This window comes from Diabrotica undecimpunctata, chromosome 6 (genome assembly GCF_040954645.1).
Source record: "Diabrotica undecimpunctata isolate CICGRU chromosome 6, icDiaUnde3, whole genome shotgun sequence".
Taxonomy (NCBI): Eukaryota; Metazoa; Arthropoda; class Insecta; order Coleoptera; family Chrysomelidae; genus Diabrotica; species Diabrotica undecimpunctata.
Genome location: NC_092808.1, coordinates 155,825,183 through 155,849,492, shown reverse-complemented (window position 1 = coordinate 155,849,492; position 24,310 = coordinate 155,825,183). Strand labels below are relative to the sequence as shown.

The window sequence follows — 24,310 nt, the reverse complement described above, 5'->3', positions numbered from 1 at the left end:
TACTGAATTAGAAGAAATCGATTAGCTGACTGCAAATGCTAAACAGTACAAGTGTTTCAATATGACATTAAACCACAGTATATACCACAAACAGTAGTGTGAGTGGTATAAGAAAGGTAAGGAGAGTGAATTGCGTGGGTCCAGCCGTTCTTAATAGCGACGTCGCTACTAGTCATGGTAGATGGAAGTATGACATAGCGAGAGGCTTATGACGTTGATGTAAGTGCTGTTGCCATGGTTTCACTAAAATAATGATTTTACTATACAACGTTTTCCAAAAAAACTAAGATTTTAGAAAATTCAACTAATATCACAACTTAAATTAACAATAACTTATTTACTTCCAAAGAATGTTGAGTGTCCACCGAAAAAAAAAAATGTGTTAGTGCCTGTGCCTCTACTGCCTAGTGGCAACATTGTAATCCACGCCATTGCAAATGGCGTTATAAAAACATATTTATCCCAAATTTTAGAAATGGGAGATAAAAATAGTAAACATCAATTTTTATATATTTAATAAACATTGCTAGAAAAAGGTACGGGCAAAACCAAATTGATATAGTATTCCAAATCGAAGGAATATTTTTGTGGATGGGTGAAAGTTAGTTGGACAAAGGGCTATTAAACATTCTGAGGATTAGTTTATTTATACAAGTACCAGGTAAGAACATCATCTAACTATACCAAACTTTTGTTAGTAAATATAACTTCAATACTATTTTGTACATTTTGCTTCTGTACTTAAATTACCTTTAAATTTTATCCAACATGAATCTTTTATTTATATATTTTAAAATCATTACAACTCTTAACTCTTATAATTGCATTCCTAGAAGTTGCCTTATTTTACAAAAAAAAAGTCATACATTCTTAATTTTAATAATATTTCATTATTATAGATTTTCATGGACCTTCTACTTCTGGGCAATAATTACATACCTACTGTTTGTGATGATCCTGAAGAGCAAGATCACATAAATTAGAGTTTACACTTTATTATCTACAGATGGTCCTCTAAGGAAGAGTATTTTAGAAGGTATGGTATATAACTTATAACAAACCCCAAACCATTACTAATGAATATAGAGGCATCTACATTTGTTTATCAATAGGAATACCTCCAACACGATGGGAATGGAGACAGCAAGCTAAATATTTAAAGTGTCCCCACTCACACCCTGACAAGAGTTTAAGGAATGAGGAGGAGGAGGATATTTGTTGCTAATACTTTACCAAAGATAATTATACAAATAAACAAGTGTCAGGATATCTGTGTTTTATTTTGTTGTTTTCAGGACTTTGGTTTATTAATGTAATGGAAAACAGATATAATCATAAAATTATAAATAAAAACTTTCCTGTACCATAATATGTACTCTCCCTGTCTGATATTATACATTGATATATAAAAATGCATAAGTGTATACTATATGTTTGGACAGAGAGAATATATTTTTTTGGCATAAGATAAGTTTTTATTTCTTACTTTATGACTATATTTATTTTCCATTTAAAGCATACTTTTTAAACTTTGTCGCTTAAAATTCAAAGCATATATTTTTTAATTCCTTGCATAAAATTCAAAACCTATAGGCACAGAATAATAAATAATCATTGTTATTTACACTGTGCTATATAGGTTTTAAATTTGCCATCAAATAAAATTAGTTTCGGCCCGTCCGCATATGGCGCTAGTAGCTCTCCTAAATGTTTCTATGGGACTTACCTTACTATATGGCTATTTACTGTGTATTAAAGCAGGAGCAGGAAACATTCACATAACCTATTTATTTGATAATTTTAATAACATCTATTTTAGTTATAATCTAAAGAAATGAGTTTAATAAGAAACGTAATATAAATGCATACGTTCTTAAAGTATAAATTAATTGTTTTTTGTTTTAGGTATTGTTACAACATTTAAAAATTCAACAAAATGTATCTCGTTGTATACAGACCAGTGCAGTTTGCCACAAAACCCAGTCAGGAAAATACAGGATCACATCGAGAAGAGATTTTCCGCTAACGTACGAAATGGCTAATCCTCCCTGGCAAATAGCTCACAGAAAATCTTGGAATTCATGGAATACTTGTAGGTATAATTACCATTAGTAAGTAGGTAGTAATTGCCATTATTATGATTCAATGTAACTATTGGAGCATAATTCTGTCTAGACTGTACTGTTTCCGTAAATCCCTCTTGGTGCTGAAGCCTAGGGCGATATTGTATTCGCCTTCTATATTGATTATATCTCCAACCCTTGTTTAAAATTATCTATATAATATTGACACTTTTTATGTGTGTATAATGCATGAATAAAAAAATAAACACTACCCTACTCGAAAACAAGTATACTAAGTATAAAAAACAAATTTCTTTACTATTAAAGGCAGAAAAAATGATTTTGAAACTAAAAAATCCAAAGAAAGTAGTTTTGAAATTAAAAAATGTGGAAATATATTAATGAAAAAATTGTAAATAATAAGCATGGCATATGACAGTTAATTGTTAGCTAATGTATTAAGCAAATTCTAAGATTTGTTAAACTATATAATAAGTATTGTAGCAAGAAGAATATATGTGAATACACCTTAAACTACCAAGTGACCATTCAACAGTTAAGTTAATGTAAATAAAAAGAAGGCGAGAACAGTGTGGTCATCAATGAAATGAATTGCATTTTATTTTACTGCTTAGTCAGCTTTTGTTTGTAACTATTTATTTTTTTGGAGTCAGTGCTCATTTTGGTTAAATACACTTTCACATTAAAATAACAGTTTATTTACCAAAGTTTGTTTAACGTCATTCTACAGTATATATTATTTTTCCTTAGCTTTATAATATCATATGGCTTCAAAGCTCAGAGGGCTTAATTCTTCTCTTTCGGCTTACACATATACTTATGTATCTCATTTTAGAGACTGTATATATAAATATTCTATTCTACTTTTAGCAAATGTTGATGGTGGACTTAGACCTTCAGAAACAGCTGTAGAGGATGTATTTATAAGAAAGTTTATGGTAGGAACCTGGCAAGGACTCTTTGGCAGTGAAGTTATCATCAAAAGACAACATAACATTATTAGAATAGCAGGCATAATATCGAGAGCAATCACACCAAGAAAAATGTATTTTTTAATAGGTTATACCGAAGAATTGCTCAGTTTTTGGCTGCAGTGTCCAGTGAAACTAGAATTACAGACAGTGGCTGATAAGAAGGATGTTGTTTTTAAATATATTTAAGAATGTAGCTTATATATTATAGATAATATAAATTTTTATTAGTTTTATAGAGTTTTTTTATGCCCTACGCCACTATGTGGTATATAGGTTTTTTCATTTCACAGATAATATTAAGACCAAATATTTCAAAGTGGCTCTGCAATGTAAGTTAAATATATTTGGTGCAACTTGGTAGTACAAATTGTAGATGCCCTAAGGAAGACGTCTTTGGGGTAATAAATAAAACTAATAGTTAATGCAAGTGTTTTTTATTAGCTGGTGTTTAATTGAACGAAAGCACAATAACAAACATTGTTGAGGCCATAAACTAGACTAAAATAGCATTTTCCAATTAATAAATTGAGGAAAGTATAGTCATATCCATAGACAAAGCCATAATTTAGCCCAAAATCTCGTCTTTATATTTATAAACGAATGTCAGGTATGAATACGCTGTTTTCAGTATCTAAAAAGGTACACGTTGTTAGTATACATCTAGAAGACTACAATAAAATAGCTATTATTTATTTCGGCTTTCGAACACAATTTGTTCATGTACCTATTCCAGGTACTAAATCTAAGAAATCTTACCAGAAAAAATATATCCCATGACATAATAGATAGCTGTCCTATTTGCAATCCAGTAAGTTGATTGCATTTGAACAAGAAAATCTTTAATAAAGTTTTTGTCCTTTGCGATTTTTGATACCAATGTATTTTATATACAGCGTCTGCCAAGTCAAAACTCTAAAGCAAACCAAAAGCAATAATTAGGGTAGTATTCAATGCACTGAAGCAAAAACAAATAGTTGAGCCGTTTACCCCTTAAAAGGCGCTTAGTTGATAAAAAAATAATAAAATGTGTCTGAGTTACAGAACCTGAATAAAAAACTGTGATAACTAGCCCCGGTCTCCCTTAGGAATATTTACCTTTACAATTACGTCGTTCGCCAACCAATAAAAAATGCCCAATCTGCAGAGAAGAATAACCGCAAATCCTAATCCTGATATCTTTATAAGATTATCTGTTACACATAGCTAGAAAAATATCAGATTCAAATAGATATGTACAATTTAAATATTGTTCTATTTTCAATAATACTTCACATTGATAGTAACGTGACGTGTTGGTGCCGCCATGCTGAATTATACTGTAATACAATAAAACATTATTTTAATTCTTACCAATATAATAATCGAGATCATAGCCAACTGAGCAGAGCTGTGAAGAAAGTCTAACAACATCATAGTTCTCATAGAGTTATTATAGTCATCTATGTATCTGAAATAAAAAAAACAGTAAATTCTTCTGATGTATCATATTTTTCAAATAGACAAGAAACTGCACCAAATGTAAAAGACTATGAAAGACAGTATTATTAGAAATCCCATTTACTGTTTTCATCAGACTGAAGGTGGCATTTGCAAAAACTCTTGAAAAAGTACCTATACAAGTACAGAACAATTGCTTTCTTATTATGTGCCAAATGTACAAGTTCTCTTTATATGGAGCTGTGAAAGATTTAGAAAAACACGATACATTTAAGATGCATAAAAAGGTAAAACAACCAGCTGGTCTTCAAAAATCCAACACAGCTAGCAAACTGCAACATCAATATTCCCAGAGCCACCATAGTGGCGGCTGGTGTGGTAAAATTTTGGGTAGGCCAAGGCAGCAAATTACATCTACACCGCCACTGATTACATGTGTAATCAGTGGCGGATCTAGAAGGAGGGGTCACGGGGTCATGACCCTCCCCCCTTAAAAATAGTTGAAAATCCACTTATTCTATTGGTGGTAAGACTAAAAGTGACCTTGCAAAAGAGAAAGGTAATCACCCTCAAGATCCATGACCTCCCCAAAAAAATTCTGTAGCCGCCAATGTGTGTAATACATTTTTTTGTGTGAGAGTGGAAATATTTTTTTTTTCGAATTTTACGATTTTTTTTTAAATTTATTTGGGCAACCGTGCACTTGTTTGCAATTGTGTTGTTTGTTTAAAAATATGTTTCAATTATAGATTATGTTACATATTTTTTTTATCACAATTTAAAAGAAAATTTATGTTACAATTCGATAATTACGTTACAAGTGACAAAGATGATGGTCGGCTTAGGCCCGATCGCCTGGTGTCTAAACAGCAAGCATAAACACGGCAATATAAATCGTTGTCCGGCAATCTGCTTAACTTCAAACGCTTTTTCTACGGGGATCTTATGTGAGCTGGGTCGGCCAGTTCCGATCGGGCCTATTAATGATATTTAAAATGCCTAAATACGATTCGATGCTTTCTGTGGTAATATAATAACATAGTTGTTTTAACGGACGCTAATGTATTAAGTGATTTAGTACATTTAAAAGTTATTTACATGCATTAACATAATTTTTGAATATAAGTTTTTCAATTTTAAAGCTCTTAAAATTATTGGGTAGGCCCGGCCTATCCTGTCTACCCCCAAAAGCCGCCACTGAGCCACCATACGTTACCGTAAACGTGAAAAGTTTCACAAGATAAATCCGTTAAATCATCTTTAGGGAGTAACCCTAGAGTCAATCCATTTGTTGACAATAGATCAGGTAGAACATGGCTACCAGCATTTTTGAAACGCAATCCAAACATTTGCCTAAGGGATTCAGAGGGAGTGACATCAGCAAGTTCAAACATTTACCAGGAGACATTACTAAATAGTTTGACAAGATGAAATCTTATCTAGATAAAAAAAGAAATTGAAGATGTTCTTCAAGACTCAACAAGGATCTTCAATGGAAACGAGACATGTTTTCATTTATATCCCAGAAATAAAAAGGTTTTGGCTATGAACGGTTTCTATGAAATACTGTATACATACGTTTATGATTTAGCACTTTGTCATGAGAAGATTTCTGCTAATAAATACAGACCAATAGAGGTTAATAACTTTAGAAATAAATATTATGAAAAAGACAGCAAAGATTTGATTTCACGCACAAAGCGTCTATGTATCTGTTGATACGTATTTCGACTTAATAAGTCTCATCAGAACAGTTATTCATAGGCGTTCTCAATGTGAAAAATAAATCTTTTCTATCTTAAGAAGCAACAATAAAATGGCTTCGTTATGGACGCAATAGAAACATCTGATAGAAAAATCGGTAAAATAGTTTCGAAACAAATTCAGATTTCTGCTTTAATCTGAACCTTCTAAAAATTGGAAGGTATAACAGACGTTGATAAAGATGTTAATAGAGACATGGGGAATCTTTGTGCGTGAAATCAAATCTTTGCTGTCTTTTTCATTTTATTCGGATCTACTCTGTATTAGTACAAGAAACAAATGCGTTAAGGATTTCTGCTTAGTTGATAGACATGTCGTGGAATGCAAATTTTAGATTCCCCATGTCTCTATTAACATTTTTATCAACGTCTGCTTGGCCTTGCAATTTTTAGAAGGTTCAGATTAAAGCAGAAATCTGAATTTGTTTCGAAACTATTTTACCGAAATAAATATTAATTTCCAAGTTTGCAATCTTATATTGCAAACAAATATTGACACATACGTTACTTACGTGTAAATAAAATAACTACTCAGCACCTCAGTCAGTACTTACCCCAGCACTATTTGATGTTCTTTTATGCAAAGCTGGACCGTCACGTAATTTGCTTTTTCATCATCGCAGTTAAGTTGCTGTTTAACTCTCTCCTTATAAGTTTCAAAATTAAGAAGAATGTAATTTAAAATTTCCAGTTGGCCGACCATATATCCTATATAACCGTAGAAGAAAATGTCACTTCCAAAACTCAGTACCATACAAAACGTCGACAGAAATTCTTCCAAAAATAGTGCTTTGAGAAAGTGCTCATCTACGTTAAATGGCATCCATGACTCTATCGGTAACTGTTTGTGTATATGTGTTGTATTTTTAACCGAATCATAAACTGTCTCTACAGGAGCAAATATTGGTCCAAAGATGTACATGTAACTGACGGAATCTGAAAAGCGAAAAATATTTTAAGAACATCGAGTGCTAAAAAAACAACAAAGACTATAGAATGGTAGAAGTGGTAAACAGCGACTGATTATGCCAGTTGACGAAAACGCTCAGTCCAAAGTATTATATTATGCTACAACTGATGAATTATTTGATATAATTCATAATGTGCACTTAGCAATTGGGCATGGAGAACACAATCGTATAGATTCTGAAATAAATAAACTTTATTGTAATGTGACTAAGGAAACAATAATGGTTTACCTACAACTTTGTGTGCATTATCATCATCATTCTGGCTTTACGTGAGTCCTAGCCTCTTCAAGAATTTCTCTCCAGTCTTTCTCCGCCAAGCACATATCCCATTATTTCTCATGTCTTCATCGATGTGATTAAGGAACCTTTTTCTGGGTCTTCCTCTTCTTCTCTGACCAATGGGTCTATCAAGGAGGGTAATTTTGTTCCATCCGCATTACATGCCCTATCCATCTCAGACGTCCTATCTGAATATGTTTTACGATATTAGGTTCCTGGTATATTCTATAAATTTCGAAGTTGTATCGTCTTCTTCACACACCATTATCATTCACTACTCCATAAATTCTCCTTAGTAATTTTCTTTCGAAACATCCTAACACGTTTTCATTATTTTTTGTTAGAGTCCAGGTCTCTGAACCATATGTTAGGATTAGGCGTATTATTGTTTTGTAAAGTTTTATTTTTGTATTTCTCGATATAATTGTAGATTAAAGGAGCTCAAAATAGCATCTGTTGGCCGTGCAAATTCTATGGTTTATCCCTGGTCTCCCTACATTCAACTTTTTTAAGAGTTAGTTTTGTTAAATTTATCAACTGATTTGGTATTCACAGCTCTTTCATTGCTTTGAACATTTCTCTTCTATTCACAGAGTTGTAGGCTACTTTGTAGTCTATAAATATGTGATTAGTAGACATATGCAAATTGCATATTTTGCATATAATGCATAAAAAATGCAAAAATGTCAAATTTTGCATATTTTTATAAAAGTGAGCATAAAGTGCATATAATTTGAAAATTTGGTGTTAACTATATATTTTTATATTAAAACTTACAAATAGCTTGAAAATGCCAATATTTAATTTTGTTTTATAATCACTTGGTATTCAAATTCTTGGTATAGTAACTAATAAAAGACAGCGGCTTATAGTTTTGTCACGTTTTGTCCTGGAATTAAGGGTTTGTGTTTGCCAGTTTATGTCTCTAGGTAAAAATTTTATTTTGACGGTCAGTTTCACTTGGTTTCACTTTTGTTGTAAAATTGGAGGCGTAAACAACGTGTATTTCTAATTGTGAATAATTATTGTGCTTTGAAAATGCCGAAAATAAGCAATGTTTCAACTTGGATAAAACCTTACAAAGAGCTATCTATGGATATGGATAAAGTTTATTGCTCATGTTGTGGAAAAACCGTAAGTACATACGTATTATTTTTTATTTTATTTAAAAAATTTACACGGTGGTACAAACAAAGATTTTAAAATTGGAGATTATGATTAAGAAAAGTACCGACACAAGGCTAGTTCGCAATAAATCGATGTATTTTTTTTTCAAGCATTTTTTAAAGTCCTTGCGATAAAAAATAGGATACCTATTTAAAATTCAAATTATTCAATAATCTACTGAAAGGTCGCTTACATTTTTTTTCTAACAATAGCATAGTTTGCTTTAATTTTGCTAAAAACAAAAACATATCATATATTGGACTTAATTAATTAAGTACTTTTAATTTATGCTCACAGTATTTTTTCTTTAAATGTAAACAGAAAAGACCAAGAGCCTATTGTAAATATTTGGGGGTTCTTCCTTCTTGCACAGTCATTTCTTGACATTTTCAAGATTACTACACCGATTTTATGCCAATCTTTATTGGAAGCTAAGCAAGCTTTTCAAAATAACATCCTCCAACAGCAACTGTCATTCATAAAATCAAATTACAGTTTTGTCCAGAAAACTATAACTCAATTAGAATCCTCCAAATTATCATTGTTAGAGAGTACAGTTTTAATAAAAGAATTTTTCTGAAGTGGTTCAACTACTAGCTGGGACATTTTCCGAACCACTTAATTTAGAACCATCTATTATAGTAAATTTGAAAAATGCTCCAGTTACATCAGTTGATGTCGAAATGAGTTTTTCTATTTACAAATATATGTATTCAGATAGAAGCCATAAGTTTTTATTAGAAAATTTTGAACATCATTTGATAATCTATTGTTACAATTCAAAATAATATTTATATGTTAAAATAATTGTATATGTTATGTATTTATAATATTGTAAGTATTTTTCTAAATAAAAAAATATTGTAAATATGCATATTTTGCATAAAATACTGCATATTTATGCGTATATTTCATAATTTTTTATTTGCATATTTGCCTAAGTCTAGTGATGAGTATCAATGCCATATTCCAGTGTTTTTCCCAAAACTTGTTACAGGGTTGCAATCTGATGAATTGTCGATTTACTACCTCTGAAACCAGCCTGGTATTCTCTCACTATTCGTTCTGCATATGGTGCCATACGGTGAAATAGTACTGTGGAAAATATTTTATACGCTGCATTTTATATAGAGCATTCAAAGATAACTCCTTTTTTGTGTATGGTGTAAAGTATTCCAATATTCCAATCATTGGAGAGGGATTTCTGTGTCCATATTTCCTTTATAAGCTGCTGTAAAGCCATTATAGTATCACGGCCACCTTCCTTATATAGTTCAGCTGGGAGATTATCTATTCCGGGTGATTTGTTTCTGGCTAGCTTTTTAACTGCTTCTTTAACTTCAAGAATCGTTGGTGTGCAGTGAACAACTTTGTGTGCAGTGTCAGAAAAAGAGTAGTAACCCAAGAAAAGGTTTGGTTTCGAAGCCAATTTTGCATTCAAAATTTAATTCACGCCCTCAAATCGATTTGATTGACACGCAGTCACAAAATTATCATTATTTTAGATTTATAATAGTATACCAAGACCATCTTAGGAAATTTGTAATCTTAAAACCTTTAAAAGCAAAAAAGGCTGAAGAAATTGCATTAAATGTGTTGGAAATTTACACAACGTTTGGTGCACCTCTTATTTAACATTCCGATATTGGACGAGAACTCGTTAACTCTCTTTTAACTAAATTAAACACATGTAGCCGGAAGAAAAAATTGTTCACGGAAAACCCAGGCACAGTCAAAGTCCGGGGTCAGTTGAGCGAGCTAATAGGAATATAGAAGGAATGTTAGAGGCATGGATAGATGAAAATCAAACTGCAGATTGCGACCAATATAACAAAGATAGTCCATAACCTAAATAACAACAATGTAATCAAAGTTAGAGCAGGAGACCAATTCACTGAAAATATTCCAACACCGGGAGGAATTAGACAAGGCGACAGTTTAAGCCCCTTCTTGTTTAACCTACTCATAGGCAAAATTATAAACAAAGTAACATCTCTCAATATCGGATACAGAATGGGCAACAAAAGAATTTGTATGGTGTGTTACGCAGATGATGCAGCAATTATTGCCGAATCAGAAGATGATCTTCAGAGACAGCTCTTTCAGTTCTTTCAAATAAGCCGCCAACTAAATATGACCATTTCTACCAACAAAACTAAATGTATGTGTTATGTAACTGTTCAGTGGAAAACGGAAATCTTGAATTCTTCCAGTTACTTGTTGCTAAATATTATTTGGACTTCCCGTGGTTTTAGTAAAGAACACAAGACCGTAAATTAAACTATTTAATACTTCTATGTTAACGTTATAATATGAAAAAACTTAATTGTTTGTAATGAAAATAAAAAATATTACAAATATATTAATATAATATTATACTACATGTTGTTACTTCGATGAATTGAAACAGAATGCGTTTGCCGGAGGAGGGTTGGTTTTACCATATTTCCGTTAAGAAGTAACGGGACTTCTTACTTATCTTCCCTTGCCCAAGTGGGCACTTAAAGTTGGCCCAAAACTGATCCTTGCGGTACCCCAAGTGGGGTACCGCAAGGTGGGGTACCGTTTCAAAACTCAATAAAACCTGTTTTTTGAAAAAAGTGATGAGGCAAAAATTTTTTAAAAATAATGTGTTAAACTAATGATGCCACAAAATTCATTCGATTTGAACGTACTCAAAAGTTTGGGGGGATTTATTGTTGCACACCCCCCTTAAAATTTTTCTGTGCGCTTAGATTTTGTTGTTTCTTTTGTATGAAAAATGCTTTTAGAACAAGAAAGTAACTTGTCCATTTTTATTACAAAATGTCAAGTAGTTTAGGAGATAATGCAAAAAAACAATTTTTATTTTGTAACTTCAAAGGGCTGTAACTTTTTTTGTGTACACTTTTGTACTAAGGTAAGTTGGATTCAATCAATTTATTTTTCTACCCGGAATGCGTGATTTAATTTATGAAATACCTTTTTGAAACACCCTGTAAATGTATTTAACATACATACACACTAGACACCAACGATTGGTTATTAGAATATCTTTGGTAGAGGAATATTCTTGCTTGGCATGAAGGCTAATTCAATAAGCATGTTCGACTGTATTTGCAAAGTATTTTGAGAAGTTATTGTTTGACATTAATGTAAGATAGGCTTAACGTAAACCTGGTAACTATGTCAAATATGTCAATGTCAAGTGAACACCACTTTCCAACGGAACGGGGACAATGGGCGACATGATCATGTTGTAATGTATGAATATTATTAATATATGTTCAGCCAATACAGTAGTTTAATTGAGACCTTATTAACATAATTTAAACAGTTATATTATGTTGAACAGAAAGCTTTAATGATTATATTGGATGAAGTATAAGCCCAAATTATAGAGTTAGTTTAGTTAGGTTGAGTTTATCAAGATAAATGATAAAAAAATTTAATAATTACCTAAATAATTGATGATCATATAGCACAAATTGAATTTGTTAATATTATTAGCACGATTGTTGTAAATTTTAATGATTTCTTCGTCCTTAGAAGCATATATGCGCGTCTCTCTTGCTCGAATTTTCTCAAGAAGGTGCAGTTCTTTATTTATAAAACGTGACTTCAACAATGCCATTGAAAATGTTCCAGTAAGGCAAGCACTTATGGTAAAGGTTTTGATGTCTTGTTCGTGGGTAGCCATTATATATAACTGAATAAATTGGGTGGTGACGTAGATTAGTGCTAGTATAAACACACACCACGAGAATATTCTGTAAAGTTTCCTTTTGGACGGTTCGTTTTCGAAGGCCAGCGGCCAGAGACCGGAGCATCTGGTGTGCTGGATAACTACTTTCATGTGCTGTATCATTGTGTCTACCTGGAAGAATATTATCAGTTCATTTTTTATAGATTCGGGGGGTAGTATGCAACCCCTATAGGGCGTATCCCCAGATGGAGGATAGGTGAATAATCCTGCCAATATTTTCCGGATGTAAATGGATTTGTTTAACAGCAGAATTGACCACAGATATACGGAACTAATAGCCATAAAGTATAAGGAAGCCAAAACAACAATTAAAGTATATGAAGGAACAAAATCAATACAAATAAATAAAGGCGTGAGATAAGGTGACACAATATCACCGAAACTTTTCAATCAAGCTCTGGAAGATATTTTTAAAAGATTAGAATGGGAAGAAAAAGGTATAAAAATTTGTGGACAACGCTTGAACCATCTAAGGTACGCTGATGACATCGCATTGATAACCGATAAAAAAGAGGAATTATTTGAAATGATGAAAGAACTGGACATAGAAGCTGGAAAGTTAGGCCTTAATATGAATTACAGCAAGACCAACAAATACAGATGAAGACATCACATTGAGGATCGGACAAGATGAAATAGAACAGGTTCAGGAAATAATATTAACTATCAAAAGACGAAAATTTGAGTACTTAGGATATGTGATGAACAAAAATACGCATTATTACAACTTATTATGCAAGGCAAAACCGAGGAAAGCGAAATGTGGGAAGACGAGGAATATCCTGGCTTAAGAACTTAATGGAATGGTTTGAATGCAGTACTGCCGAACTTTTTAGAGCGGCAGTCAACAGAGTTCGCATAGCCATGATGATTTCCAACCTTCGATAGAAGATGGAACTTAAAGAAGAAGAAGGATTATATATATCTAGGTCAAACTATAAAACTTAACAAAGAAAACCAAACAGCAGAGATAAAAAGACGAGTTAGACTGGCATGGGCGGCATTTGGAAAACTAAGCTACATTCTTAAAAATAAAAGATATCCACAGCATCTAAAGACCAAAGTATACAATCAATGCGTACTCCCTGTTCTCAGTTATGGTTCCCAAACGTGGACATTTACAAAAGCAAACATGGACAAAATCATAAAAACTCAAAGAGCAATGAAAAGACAAATGTTGCACATAAGATTAATGGATAAAAAGAAATGAGTGGATAAGAGAAAAAACAAAAGTGAGGGATTTTAGACAAGAAGTTGCAAAATTGAAATGGAGATTTGCCGGACACAATATAAGACAAACAGACGACCGATGGAACAAAATCCTTATTATGGAACTAAAATAAAGTTGGAGACCGTGGGAATATAAACGAAGCAGAGGAAGGCCCCAAATGAGATGGGCAGATGATATCAAGAAGCACGTGGGCTCTAGGTGGATGACTGTAGCGACAGACAGAGAAGAATGGAAAAGGATTGGGGAGGCCTATGTCCAAAGATGGACCGAAGAAGGCTAATTAAATAGATAGAAATGGAAAATAAAATACCACCCGCAGATTAGCAGACCGGGTGGACGGAGGAATCCATTGACGGTAGATTCTGCAATTCGTTAAGGCATTGGGTTAACTCCCCAGTACTTGTAAAAAAATAAAACATGTTAAAAGACTATATCACACACATTGGATGGAACAATAAAGATGACAGAAGCTTCGAAAAAGAACACGATTTTTTTTTGTAGGTACATAGAACATTTTTTTTTTTTTAGCCCTTTTTCTATCCGAATTGTCGAATAAAGGCCTCTCCCATTTCTCGCCATTCATCCCTGTTGTGTGCTAGGCGTTTCCATATTGGTCCTGCGACTCTTTTGATATCGTCGCTCCAGCGCATTTGAGGTCTTCCTGTTGGTCTCTTCGCATCGTACGGTCGCCAGTTTCCGACTTCTTTGTTCCATCTACCATCTTCGAGACGTTCGTTGTGTCCAGCCCATTTCCATTTTAATTTAGCTGCTTGTTTCGCGGCGTCCTTTATTTTTGTTTTGTTCCGGATTGCTTCGTTCGTTTGCCGATCTATTAGTGAGATACCAAGCATCTGTCGTTCCATGGCTCGCTGAGTTTTTCGAATCTTGTCCATGTTCTTTTTTGTGAATGTCCAGGTTTGAGCTCCGTAAGTGAGAACGGGAAGGATACAAGAATCGAACACTTCGGTTCGAAGGTTTTGGGGTATCTTTTTGTCTTTCAGTATGTATGAGAGTTTTCCAAATGCGGCCCATCCCATTCTTACTCGTCTGCTTATTTCGGTAGTTTGGTTTTCTTTGTTTACCTTGATATTCTGACCCGGATATATGTATTCTTCTACATGTTCCACTTTTGTTCCTTGGATGGTTATTGTCGGTTGATCATCTTTATTCGACATTAGCTTAGTTTTACTCAGATTCATTTTCAGTCCTTTTTTTATGGATTCAGTATGAAGCTCATCGATCATCGTATTCAGTTCTTTCCAGCTGTCGGCTATTAGTACTACGTCATCTGCATATCTTAGATGGTTTAAATACTTTCCGTTTATCGACAGTCCCTTCGTTTCCCAATTTAGTGATTTAAAGATGTCTTCAAGTGCGGCAGTAAATAGTTTTGGAGATATGGTGTCTCCCTGTCTTACTCCTCGGTTGATTTTTATTGGCCTCGTTTTCATTCCGTTATCCATCGTGACTACCATTTCAGCGTGTTGGTATATATTATGTATTAGAAGATTTATAGAACATTTATTACTGCTATAAATAAGTAAGAAGGAAACTGGCTCTGAAAATTTAGGAATACCTATATGCTTTCACTACTATTTCAATAGTGGAGTACCAAAAGAATGTAGAGCTCAACAGGGAATCTCTTTGATGATTCACAGAAGACTTAGAAAGTTAATAACAACCTGGGAAGCAATAAGTGAAAGAATAATATGTGACCTCAAGGATATAAACTAACAGTATAAGCAATAATTAACGATGCATTAGCTGACGTAAAAGACGCATTTTTTGAACAGTTTCACGAAGAAATATCAAAAATAAGTTAATCGCAGGAATAGTCCAGTGTCAGAGAGTTGATCCCTAAAAATCATACGAACAATTGTTTCAAATAAAAAATGTAGCTGAGAGAATTTTAAACAAAAATGTTTATTAGCATCTTTCTAAATATCTTTCTAAGGCTCTGGAGAGATCTAAAGTCGGGAGAGAAAAAGTTAACGAATATGTTAGAGAATTTGGATTAGGTGACAGAAACGAAAGAGGAGATAGACTTGTGGATATTTGTCAAACTGAACATTTTGCAATAATGAACACAATGTTCCAACTACCCGACAGAAGATTATTTACTTGGCGATCTTCTGCAGACAACAAAGACCGCATAGTCAGAAATCAAAAATACTAAATATTAGTCAAAAATAGATACAAAATCTCAATTAAAACAGTAAAAGCATACTCCGGAGCAGATGTCAACTCAGACCATAACACGCTGATCGCTAAAATGCACGTGAAACTCAAAAATATTGTAATAGGTACCTAAAAATAAACCGACGTTTGATTATACAAAATTAAGAAAAAGAGAAATACATCGAAAAGTGATCCAACAAGTCAACTCAAATCTAACAGAAGTAAGAGAAGAAATCTTAACATCAGAAGATGTCATTTAAAAGTAAAGCAATATTCAGAACTCATTACTAAAGGCTGCAGAAGAAAATTTAAAGCCTGAAAAGACAAATAAAAAACAGAAGTGTATGACTTCAGAAATTCTAGCATTACTGGAAGAGAGGAGAAAAGCCAAAGGGAAAAATGAGCCAAAATATCAAATATACATAAAAAAATTAAAAGAACTAACAACCTACAACATACCTTAAAAATGCGTTTAAATACTTTGAAAATCTGTTACGCAGATCACAAATATCTTCTTACACTTTTTAGACAACCAATATTGCTCTGTCCACAAATCTATTCGCAATCAGTGCAAAAATTTATTTGTATTCACAACACCACTCACTACTTATATACCTTATATATCAAATAAATAATAAATATCCTATATAATTAGTAGATACTATGAGCTGGCATATCTGTACCATTTATTAGCAAATAATTAAAGAGTAATTGAAGTAAGAAAGACACTTTTCTTCATAAATAATATATTTTTCTTATTATTTCGCAACGAAATATATCGCAAAAATTGAAACTTGGAAGAAAAAGTCTGTAATTAATTCGAAAGAAACTGAAAATAATAGTAGGAAAAATTTTATTACCTATATGTTTATTATACATTATAAATTATGGGAAACGACTAAGTGTGACTAAGGAAAACCTAAAAAAAATGACTATTATGATGAAGGTTGGAAAAGGACAGTTGAGACCGAAATACAGTAGACTCCCTTTATAACGAGAACTGAAATGGCAAGCTAATTACTAGACTTCGGCAAATATGCAAATAAAAATGTAGAAAATATGCGCATAAATATGCACGTGTTTACCCGAAAATATGCAAATATTTTACAAAATATGCATACAAATAAATAAAAAAATCGTAAAATAGTAACAATTTTATTTAAAAAAAAAGTGTACATAACTAAATAGTTCCTACTATTCATTAAGATTTACATTTATTTTAAGTAACTACATCATTTTTAAGTATGAATAAACTTATTTAGAATTATGGTAACAATAAATGACCAAGTGGTGTTCAAAATTTTCTAACAAAAACTTGTGGCTTCTGTCTGAGTACATATATTTATATATGGAAAAACTTCGTTCAACATCAACTGATGTAACGGGAGCATTTTTCAAACTAACCAAAACATTTGGTTCTAAATTAATTGTTTCCGAAATATTTCCAGCTAGAACACTGACTACTTCAGAAAGAATATGGTAACCTTTATTTTTTTCCATAGTAGCTTCAAATTTTTTTAAAATATCTTTTCCAATATTACCTCTAACGTTCCGACAACATGACGCAAATTCTTTTATTAATGCTGTACTTTCGAACAATGACAGTTTTGGTGATTCTAACTGAGTAATTGTTTTTTGAACAAAACTAAAATTTGATTTTATAAATGAAAGTTCTTGTTGAAGCAAGTTACTCTGAAAAGTTTGTTTAGAATCCAAAAGAGATTGGGAACTTTCATCTGTTAACGTATCAATTATGTTCTTTATTTTAACAAAATGATCTGCATAAAAATTAGCTGCTTCTAACCATGTTCCCCATCGCGTTAAAATAGGTTATGGTGGAAGAGGAATGTTAGGTAGCATTTCTTTATAAAGTTGAATTCTTATAGGAGATTTAAGAAATACTTTTTTGACACTGGATATCATGGTATTTACAAGAGGAAACTTTTTTCGTATTTCCTCTGCAACTCTGTTTAATCCATGCGCTACACAAGTAACATGTATTAAATCTGGGAAAAATATTTTTAAATTTTGTCCTGCTTTCACCATATAAGGAGCAGCATCCGATAAAATAAGCAGTAATTTATTAGAAGGAATAGTTGTCGGAAGAAAAAAAGTTGCTAATGTTTCTTGTATAAAACGCGAAATTGTTAAAGCATTTGTTTTCTCAAGTTGCTGGCATGAAATAAGATGAGATTTTGGTAAGGTATCTTCTTTAAGAACACCAATCAATAAATGAGCAATATACTTTCCTGAGGAATCAGTGGTTTCGTCTACAGATATGTAAAAATAATTATCTGCAATTTCTTCCTTAATATTAATTAACACCGACGAGTATAGCCCGTTCACATTATTTCTTCTTAGAGACCGATCACTTGGAACATTAAGTTTGCAATATTTTTTTAGAAACGAACTAAAATTTACATTTGCTAATTTTGAAAGCGGTATGTTTGCAGACACTAATGCGCGACACAAGTCTTCATTAAAAGTTTCTTGCTCATCTAATTTTTTTGAAGTAGATTGGAAACATTTAGCCATTGAAGTTTGATGTTTTCCTCCTATTTTTCCTTTTTTTGCAATGTGTGAAGCAGTTCTCACATGTTGGTCTATCTGAAATTTCTTCTCACATGCTATCTATAAATAAAAATAAAAACCTTTATTTTAACCCAACCTTTAAAATATAAAAATATACAAGGTGTTTTTGGTTAATCAAATAACTGGTTTGGAAAAAAAACACTCTAAGTGTTTTAAATGCAGTATTAATCCACAAATTAGTTTTTGTTACTAACCATTAGTACATCATATAACTTATTTTAAAATTCAACAAAAGTTTTTTTTTTTGTTAATTCAATTACAATAAAAATAATTGTGTTTTAGAATAGCTGACTTCATAAAAAAAAGTAAAGGTGAAAAATTTTTCTAAATACACACCATTGTATTGTACCATGGACAATTTTTTCTCACTAAAGGAAGCTATTTTTCATTTAAAAACAACCTACGAGTACTAAATTTCAAGTAAATACGTTTATTGGTTTTAAAGTTATTGTTGTTATTAACTAAAAGAATTTAATTTTTTTTAATTTTAACACCCTGTATCTCGAAAAGTAAATAAGTTTGACCCCTCATTAACTATATCGTTTTGTTCAATTTTTCGAGAAGTATCTACAGTCAAACGTTGTAAGTGTCATTTGGAAACACCCTGTATGTATGAAATATTATATATTTAATAGAAAATATTAGATACTTACAATTTTGCCACAGACTGAACAGTAGATTTTTCCCATATCCATAGACAGCTCTTTATAAGGTTTAATCCAAGTTGAAGCACTGGTTGTTTTAGGCATTATAAAATCACAATCTTCCTTTTTGTTACGCACAACGAGTGTTTACGCTTTGAATATCAAAACAAAAATGATTTACAAATCTGAGCATCAAATTAGAAATGTTTAGGTACCTAATTCAATAAACTGGGAGATTTTGGAAAATCCCTAAATTAGGAACAAAACTATTAGCCGTTTACCTGCTGTTAAGATACAATAAATTGTAGATAGATTTGGGGATTAGATCATAAAATGCAAATGAGGGAACCCTTAGCGATTATCCAATAACTGAATGCCTCAGTGACCGAGACTTTCTAAGAATGTTGAGGGCTACTTAAATTGATCTTCTTTGAAATTGTAAATGTTTTGTACCTGTAGAGATTACGTACTTAGATCATTTCTTGATTAAAATGACTACAAAATTTTATACAAGAATTGAAATAAATTGGTATGTTTAAAAATTTTCAAATACAGTATAAAAATCTGAACTTTTATGCACTTTATGCAAACTTTTATACAAATATGCCAAAATATGAAATATTTGCATAAAATATGCACAATATGCAAAATATGCAATATGCATATTTGCCGAAGTCTACTAATTACCTCGTTATAAGCCGATCTCGTTATATCAAACAACAATAATACGGCGCATACATATGAATATGTAGTTTTCTAAAATATTAACTTCCTATAGTTAAGCCATTCGGAGCAATATAAGATGCTAAATATTGTTTGAAGGGCGTTTTTGAAAAAAAAAGTTGTTTACTTTTACTGTCAATGAAATACGTTAAAACAAAAAATCTGTATAAAGCGTATTTTTAAGGATAACATAAACCATTGCTTCTGCAATTGGAAGAAGTCTGTCATTTTTGACTGCTTTAATCCGCAACCGGGGACTGGAGTCTGAGCGACTCTTGCGAAATTAAAAACCGGTTTAAAATATTGAAGCGGACGACTCTGGATGGCCTGCAGCTAAGTACCTTTTTAAAAATAGTTCATAAACTAAGCGTTTTTGTTTGATAAGTTTACGTTTAGCCGTTTGCGAGAACAGACGTTATTTTGGAGTCTCAGCGTCACCGTTAGTTACTTTTTATCGAGCTTTTTATATTTCTTCGTATAAACCATAATGGATCATCGACCAAGTACGTCACGATCGATTAGTGTTACAGATCCGAAATTTGAAAAGAAAGCGTTACATTGGTTCAATGATTTTGACTCTGAATATAGTGATAATGATGATATTGACAGTGATGCGGTAATAGAAAGCAGTAATGAGTCGGCATATGAGCAGTCTCATAGTGAATCTGATCCAGAAGACAAGATTCCAGAACCTTTAAACCAAGACTCGTCCAGTGATGATGAAAATAATATATTTGATGAAAAATGTACGGTTTACAGTTCGTCCAGAAGAACGCAACGTTGGCCAATGGCTATATTTTACAAAATACTAGATATAAGTACAGTTAACGCTTTCGTTATGTATCAGTGTTATAGAGAATCCAAACCCTTAGACAGGAAAGATTTTATGAAGGTACTGGCTAAAAGCTTAATTGAAGCACACATGAAACAACGAATGTATAACAGCAGAATTCTGACAGAAATAAAAGAAAACATAAAGCGAATACTGTGCGCGCATTCAAGAAGATCAGTTAGCAGTTCGAAAATATGTCTTTATTTGCCCATAAAAACTTCATAGGAAGACATCTTACTTATGCGTCTGTTGTACAAAACCCATTTGCTTGACGTGTTCTCATAAAATATGCAGAAACTGTAACGTTGAAAAAGAATAAAAAAAATAATCTCCTTTTTTTTGTCCTTATTTACCTCCTGCACGTTCCGTTACGTTTAGACTACTGATGATAATTTTCATTACCATAGATTATTCAATATTTGGTATACCTAATATTAAAACCATTTGTACATAAATGTAGAAATATTAAAAAAAAATAAGTTTTGCGACGTAACACCGTACTTTATTTATTTGCAACTTTTGACAAAACAGAAAGAACTAAAAAGGCAATAGGATATTGCAAAAATGCCTAAAGAACAGATTATTATAAACAATCTGATAAAATAATTATTTAAATTTGAATGAGACGAGCATATTTATGATGAGTACCGGAGACTCCACGTCGCCGGTTATGTTCCTAAAATCGGACGCCACAAGTTACGGGTTAAATTGTCCAGTATCATTCTATCTATCATATTTTCTCAAGATGTGAAACAGTTGTATGCTTCTTCATTTGCGTTTTGTCGTTGAATAAATCTTACAACGTGTACAACACTTTCCACATCTTATCTATTAGGACCTTCTTATTATTAGGTGCGAATGGTCAACCTCTGCAATGACATTTGTGAATCATAAATTGTAAATTTTTGAAGAAGTTGTGATATCGCTGCACCATCTGCGGATTATGGGCTTATGTCATATGTTCAGGATGGGATTCACCAAATGGATATATCTGTGACTTATGTATTCAACAATAATATAAAATATGTTTGAGCATTATTACCCTGTAACCTGAGCATTACCCAAAGTCAGGGGTAATGCTGCTCAAACATGTTTTTTATAAGGTTTTCCTACTACTAGTGGGTCAAAAATATATTCTTTTGTTGTTAAATGATTGATTACTGGATAATTAAAGGTTTTGTTACTTTTTTAATTTAAATTCATAATAAATAATTATAATAACATGTTCGACTAATAAAAGTTACATAAGTATGGGAAAATGCCTAATTAAAATGATAAAAAACATGACACGTAAAACATTCATTTATTTTATTCATATATTCATTCATATAAGTTATAAAAATCTTTGTGAAATCGAAATCACCCTGCTGCGCTATCTCTGAAATAAACTTAGGTACATATCTCTGGAAATAAATCACATAATCTATTAAATGTCAATTGGCATGGAGCTGCCATATAATTGTCACAGTACATAGCTCTCTAGTAAGGTAAGTCCAATAGAAAGATTTGAGAGAGAGTCTCTAGCGCCAAATGCGGACGGGCCGAAACTAATTTCATTTGACGGCAAATTTAAAAAATATGCTCTGAATTTTAGGCCTCAAAATTCAAAAGGTATGCTTCTAATGGAAAAAAATATAGTCATAAAATAAGAAACAAAAATTAATTACTATTTAAATGGGCATAAGCCACAATTAAAGGTTAGTACGTTTATTGACGTTTCAATTTCCACTTCGAAAATCGTTCTCAAAATACAAACATTAGTAAATTATTTTATTATTATTCCCGTTTAAGTAGTAATTACTTTAAAATTTCAGAAGAAAATAGCTTCAGAACAATATAAACAAAAACTTATTCTATGCCAAAAAATATATTCTATCTGTCCAAAAATATAGAGACGACAGAGAGAGTAGGCGTTATGTTATGTTACAGAAAAGTTTTTATTATTTTATGACCATATCTGTTTTCCATTACAAACATTAACAAACCAAAGTCACGAATACAACACAATAAAACAAAGATATCCTGACACTTGTTTATTTGTATAATTTTCTTTGGTGAAGTATTGGCAACAAATATCCTCTTCCTCCTCATTACTTCAGGGTGTGGATGGGGACACTAAATTTTCTACTAATCGTGTTGGAGATCTTCCTATTAATTTACAAATGCCTCTATATTCATTAGTACAGGTTTGTTTGAAGTTCATACCTTCTCTAAAATATTCTTCTTAAAAGGACCATCTGTAGATAGTCTAGAATTGCTGTGATCTTGCTCTTCATAGGATCATTATCATCACAAATTAGTATGTATTTATTGCTTAGAAGTAGAAGGTCCATGAAAATATTGAAAATCTATATATAATATTGAAGCAAAGGCGTGGATTACAATGTTGCCACTAACACATTTTTTTTTCGATGGATACTCAAAATTCTTTAGAAATAAGTTATTGTAAATTTAAGTTGTGATTTTAGTAGAATTTATTACAATCTTTGTTCTTTTTTAAACATTATATAGTATAATCATTATTTAGATAAATATGCATAACTGGTGAGACCATGGCAACAGCACTTACATCAACGTCATCTAATAGCGCCGTCACCATTATGAACGACTGGCCCCATGCAATTCACTCTCCCCATTTGTTCTATACCACTTATACTACTGTTTGTGGTATATACTGTGGAGCTGTCATAATTGTTTATTTTTATTTCAGCAAAACCACCAAACAACGCAAAACTAATTTCTGCTTTGGTTTGAAAAACTGCAATAATACATTAACAGTAATAATCGAGATAGTGTAAGATGGGTAGAAGTAAAAATGCGCCAAAAAAGCACGAAACCGACAGAATTCAATACTTAGATTACATTCCAGTAGTTAGAAAGCGTCGAAGTCGTGTTGATCATACTACCGAGAAGTTCATCAATGTAAATCTACCTACAGATTTGTGCAGAGAATGGTATTTAGGAGAAATATTAATTGGCTCTACTAATAACACATTTCCCGACCAGTTCAACACTGTGAAGGTATCTTTTAAATTCAAAGATGATAGTCTTGAGGAAGAGCATCAGTTCGACAGTATTATTATATTATGTGATTCCGATTCTGTAATTGTAACAGATTATACCAATAACGCAAGTTTTATTAAAGGTACGTTGCATAAAAAGTTCTTTATTATAGTTAAATATTCTATTTCATGACCGGCTTTACAATTTTATTTTCTAAACTTTTGATTTTTTCATTCTTACTAAACAGCATTGTTAAATCCTGTTTGGTTTTGTATGATTTTGTTATCAATATTATGCTATGTTTAAATGAGTGTGTATATGGAGGACATCAGTCCACACAACAATGTTGCTAGTATGTGGTATATATAGCTATATAATAATCTTGTTTCATAGATTGTTGTTCCATTCCACATGTTGATTTATCTACCATACTTGTATGAAAAAATGCATATACTATAAAAAATATAGACCCAGAACCTGAGCTATATATTGTTGTTTAAAATATTCAATACTTTAGAAAAGAGTTATACCACATTAAACATTAATTAAAACAAAAAATATTACTATTAAATCAACTAGTCAATTGGTTAGTGTTTAAAATACTCAGATCTTGAAGATTTTTTGACCCTAAGATTTTTTTTGTTTTAAATGTATACAGACTAGTAAAAAACTGAGCTTGACAAATAA

The 24,310-nt window shown here is 32.0% G+C and overlaps 3 protein-coding genes and 1 long non-coding RNA gene across 5 annotated transcripts in view; 3 read left to right on the top strand and 1 right to left on the bottom strand.

Moving 5' to 3' along the window:
* Positions 1-218: 218 nt before the first annotated feature.
* Positions 219-1,269, top strand: LOC140442923 (uncharacterized). The gene is made up of 2 exons (XR_011951176.1): positions 219-661; positions 900-1,269. It is a non-coding gene; the product is annotated as an uncharacterized lncRNA (long non-coding RNA).
* Positions 1,270-1,744: 475 nt separating this feature from the next.
* Positions 1,745-3,287, top strand: mRpS24 (mitochondrial ribosomal protein S24). Its single transcript, XM_072533884.1, has 3 exons — positions 1,745-1,852; positions 1,906-2,092; positions 2,955-3,287. Exons 1-3 carry the CDS (start codon positions 1,835-1,837, stop codon positions 3,242-3,244), a joined length of 495 nt encoding a protein of 164 aa, XP_072389985.1. The 5' UTR covers positions 1,745-1,834; the 3' UTR covers positions 3,245-3,287.
* Positions 3,288-3,476: 189 nt separating this feature from the next.
* LOC140444184 (odorant receptor 10-like) lies at positions 3,477-12,489 on the bottom strand. 2 transcript variants are annotated; one of them, XM_072535902.1, is made up of 6 exons: positions 12,114-12,489; positions 6,813-7,194; positions 4,409-4,505; positions 4,154-4,261; positions 3,815-3,970; positions 3,477-3,689 (listed from the first exon to the last, which is right to left on the bottom strand). In XM_072535902.1, exons 1-6 carry the CDS (start codon positions 12,352-12,354, stop codon positions 3,624-3,626), a joined length of 1,050 nt encoding a protein of 349 aa, XP_072392003.1. In that variant the 5' UTR covers positions 12,355-12,489; the 3' UTR covers positions 3,477-3,623. The 2 variants fall into 2 exon arrangements, with proteins under 2 accessions (XP_072392003.1, XP_072392004.1); XM_072535903.1 differs by lacking the exon at positions 4,154-4,261.
* The window catches only part of LOC140444183 (E3 ubiquitin-protein ligase SHPRH), a 47,130-nt gene continuing 31,339 nt past the window's right edge, over positions 8,520-24,310 (top strand). Inside the window, exons 1-2 of the mRNA XM_072535901.1 lie at positions 8,520-8,642; positions 23,331-23,765. Of these exons, the coding sequence (XP_072392002.1) occupies positions 23,420-23,765 (346 nt within the window). The 5' untranslated portion in view covers positions 8,520-8,642; positions 23,331-23,419. The remainder of the gene's footprint in view (positions 8,643-23,330; positions 23,766-24,310) is intronic.

Coding starts and splice junctions, on each gene's coding strand:
- mRpS24 (XM_072533884.1), top strand. Junction 2,093..2,954: donor TTGGAATTCATGGAATACTT/GTAGGTATAATT, acceptor TTCTACTTTTAG/CAAATGTTGATGGTGGACTT.
- LOC140444184 (XM_072535902.1), bottom strand. CDS start 12,354: ATGGCTACCCACGAACAAGACATCAAAACCTTTACCATAAGTGCTTGC. Junction 3,971..4,153: donor CGAACGACGTAATTGTAAAG/GTAAATATTCCT, acceptor GGTTTGCTTTAG/AGTTTTGACTTGGCAGACGC. Junction 3,690..3,814: donor CATGGGATATATTTTTTCTG/GTAAGATTTCTT, acceptor GTACCTTTTTAG/ATACTGAAAACAGCGTATTC.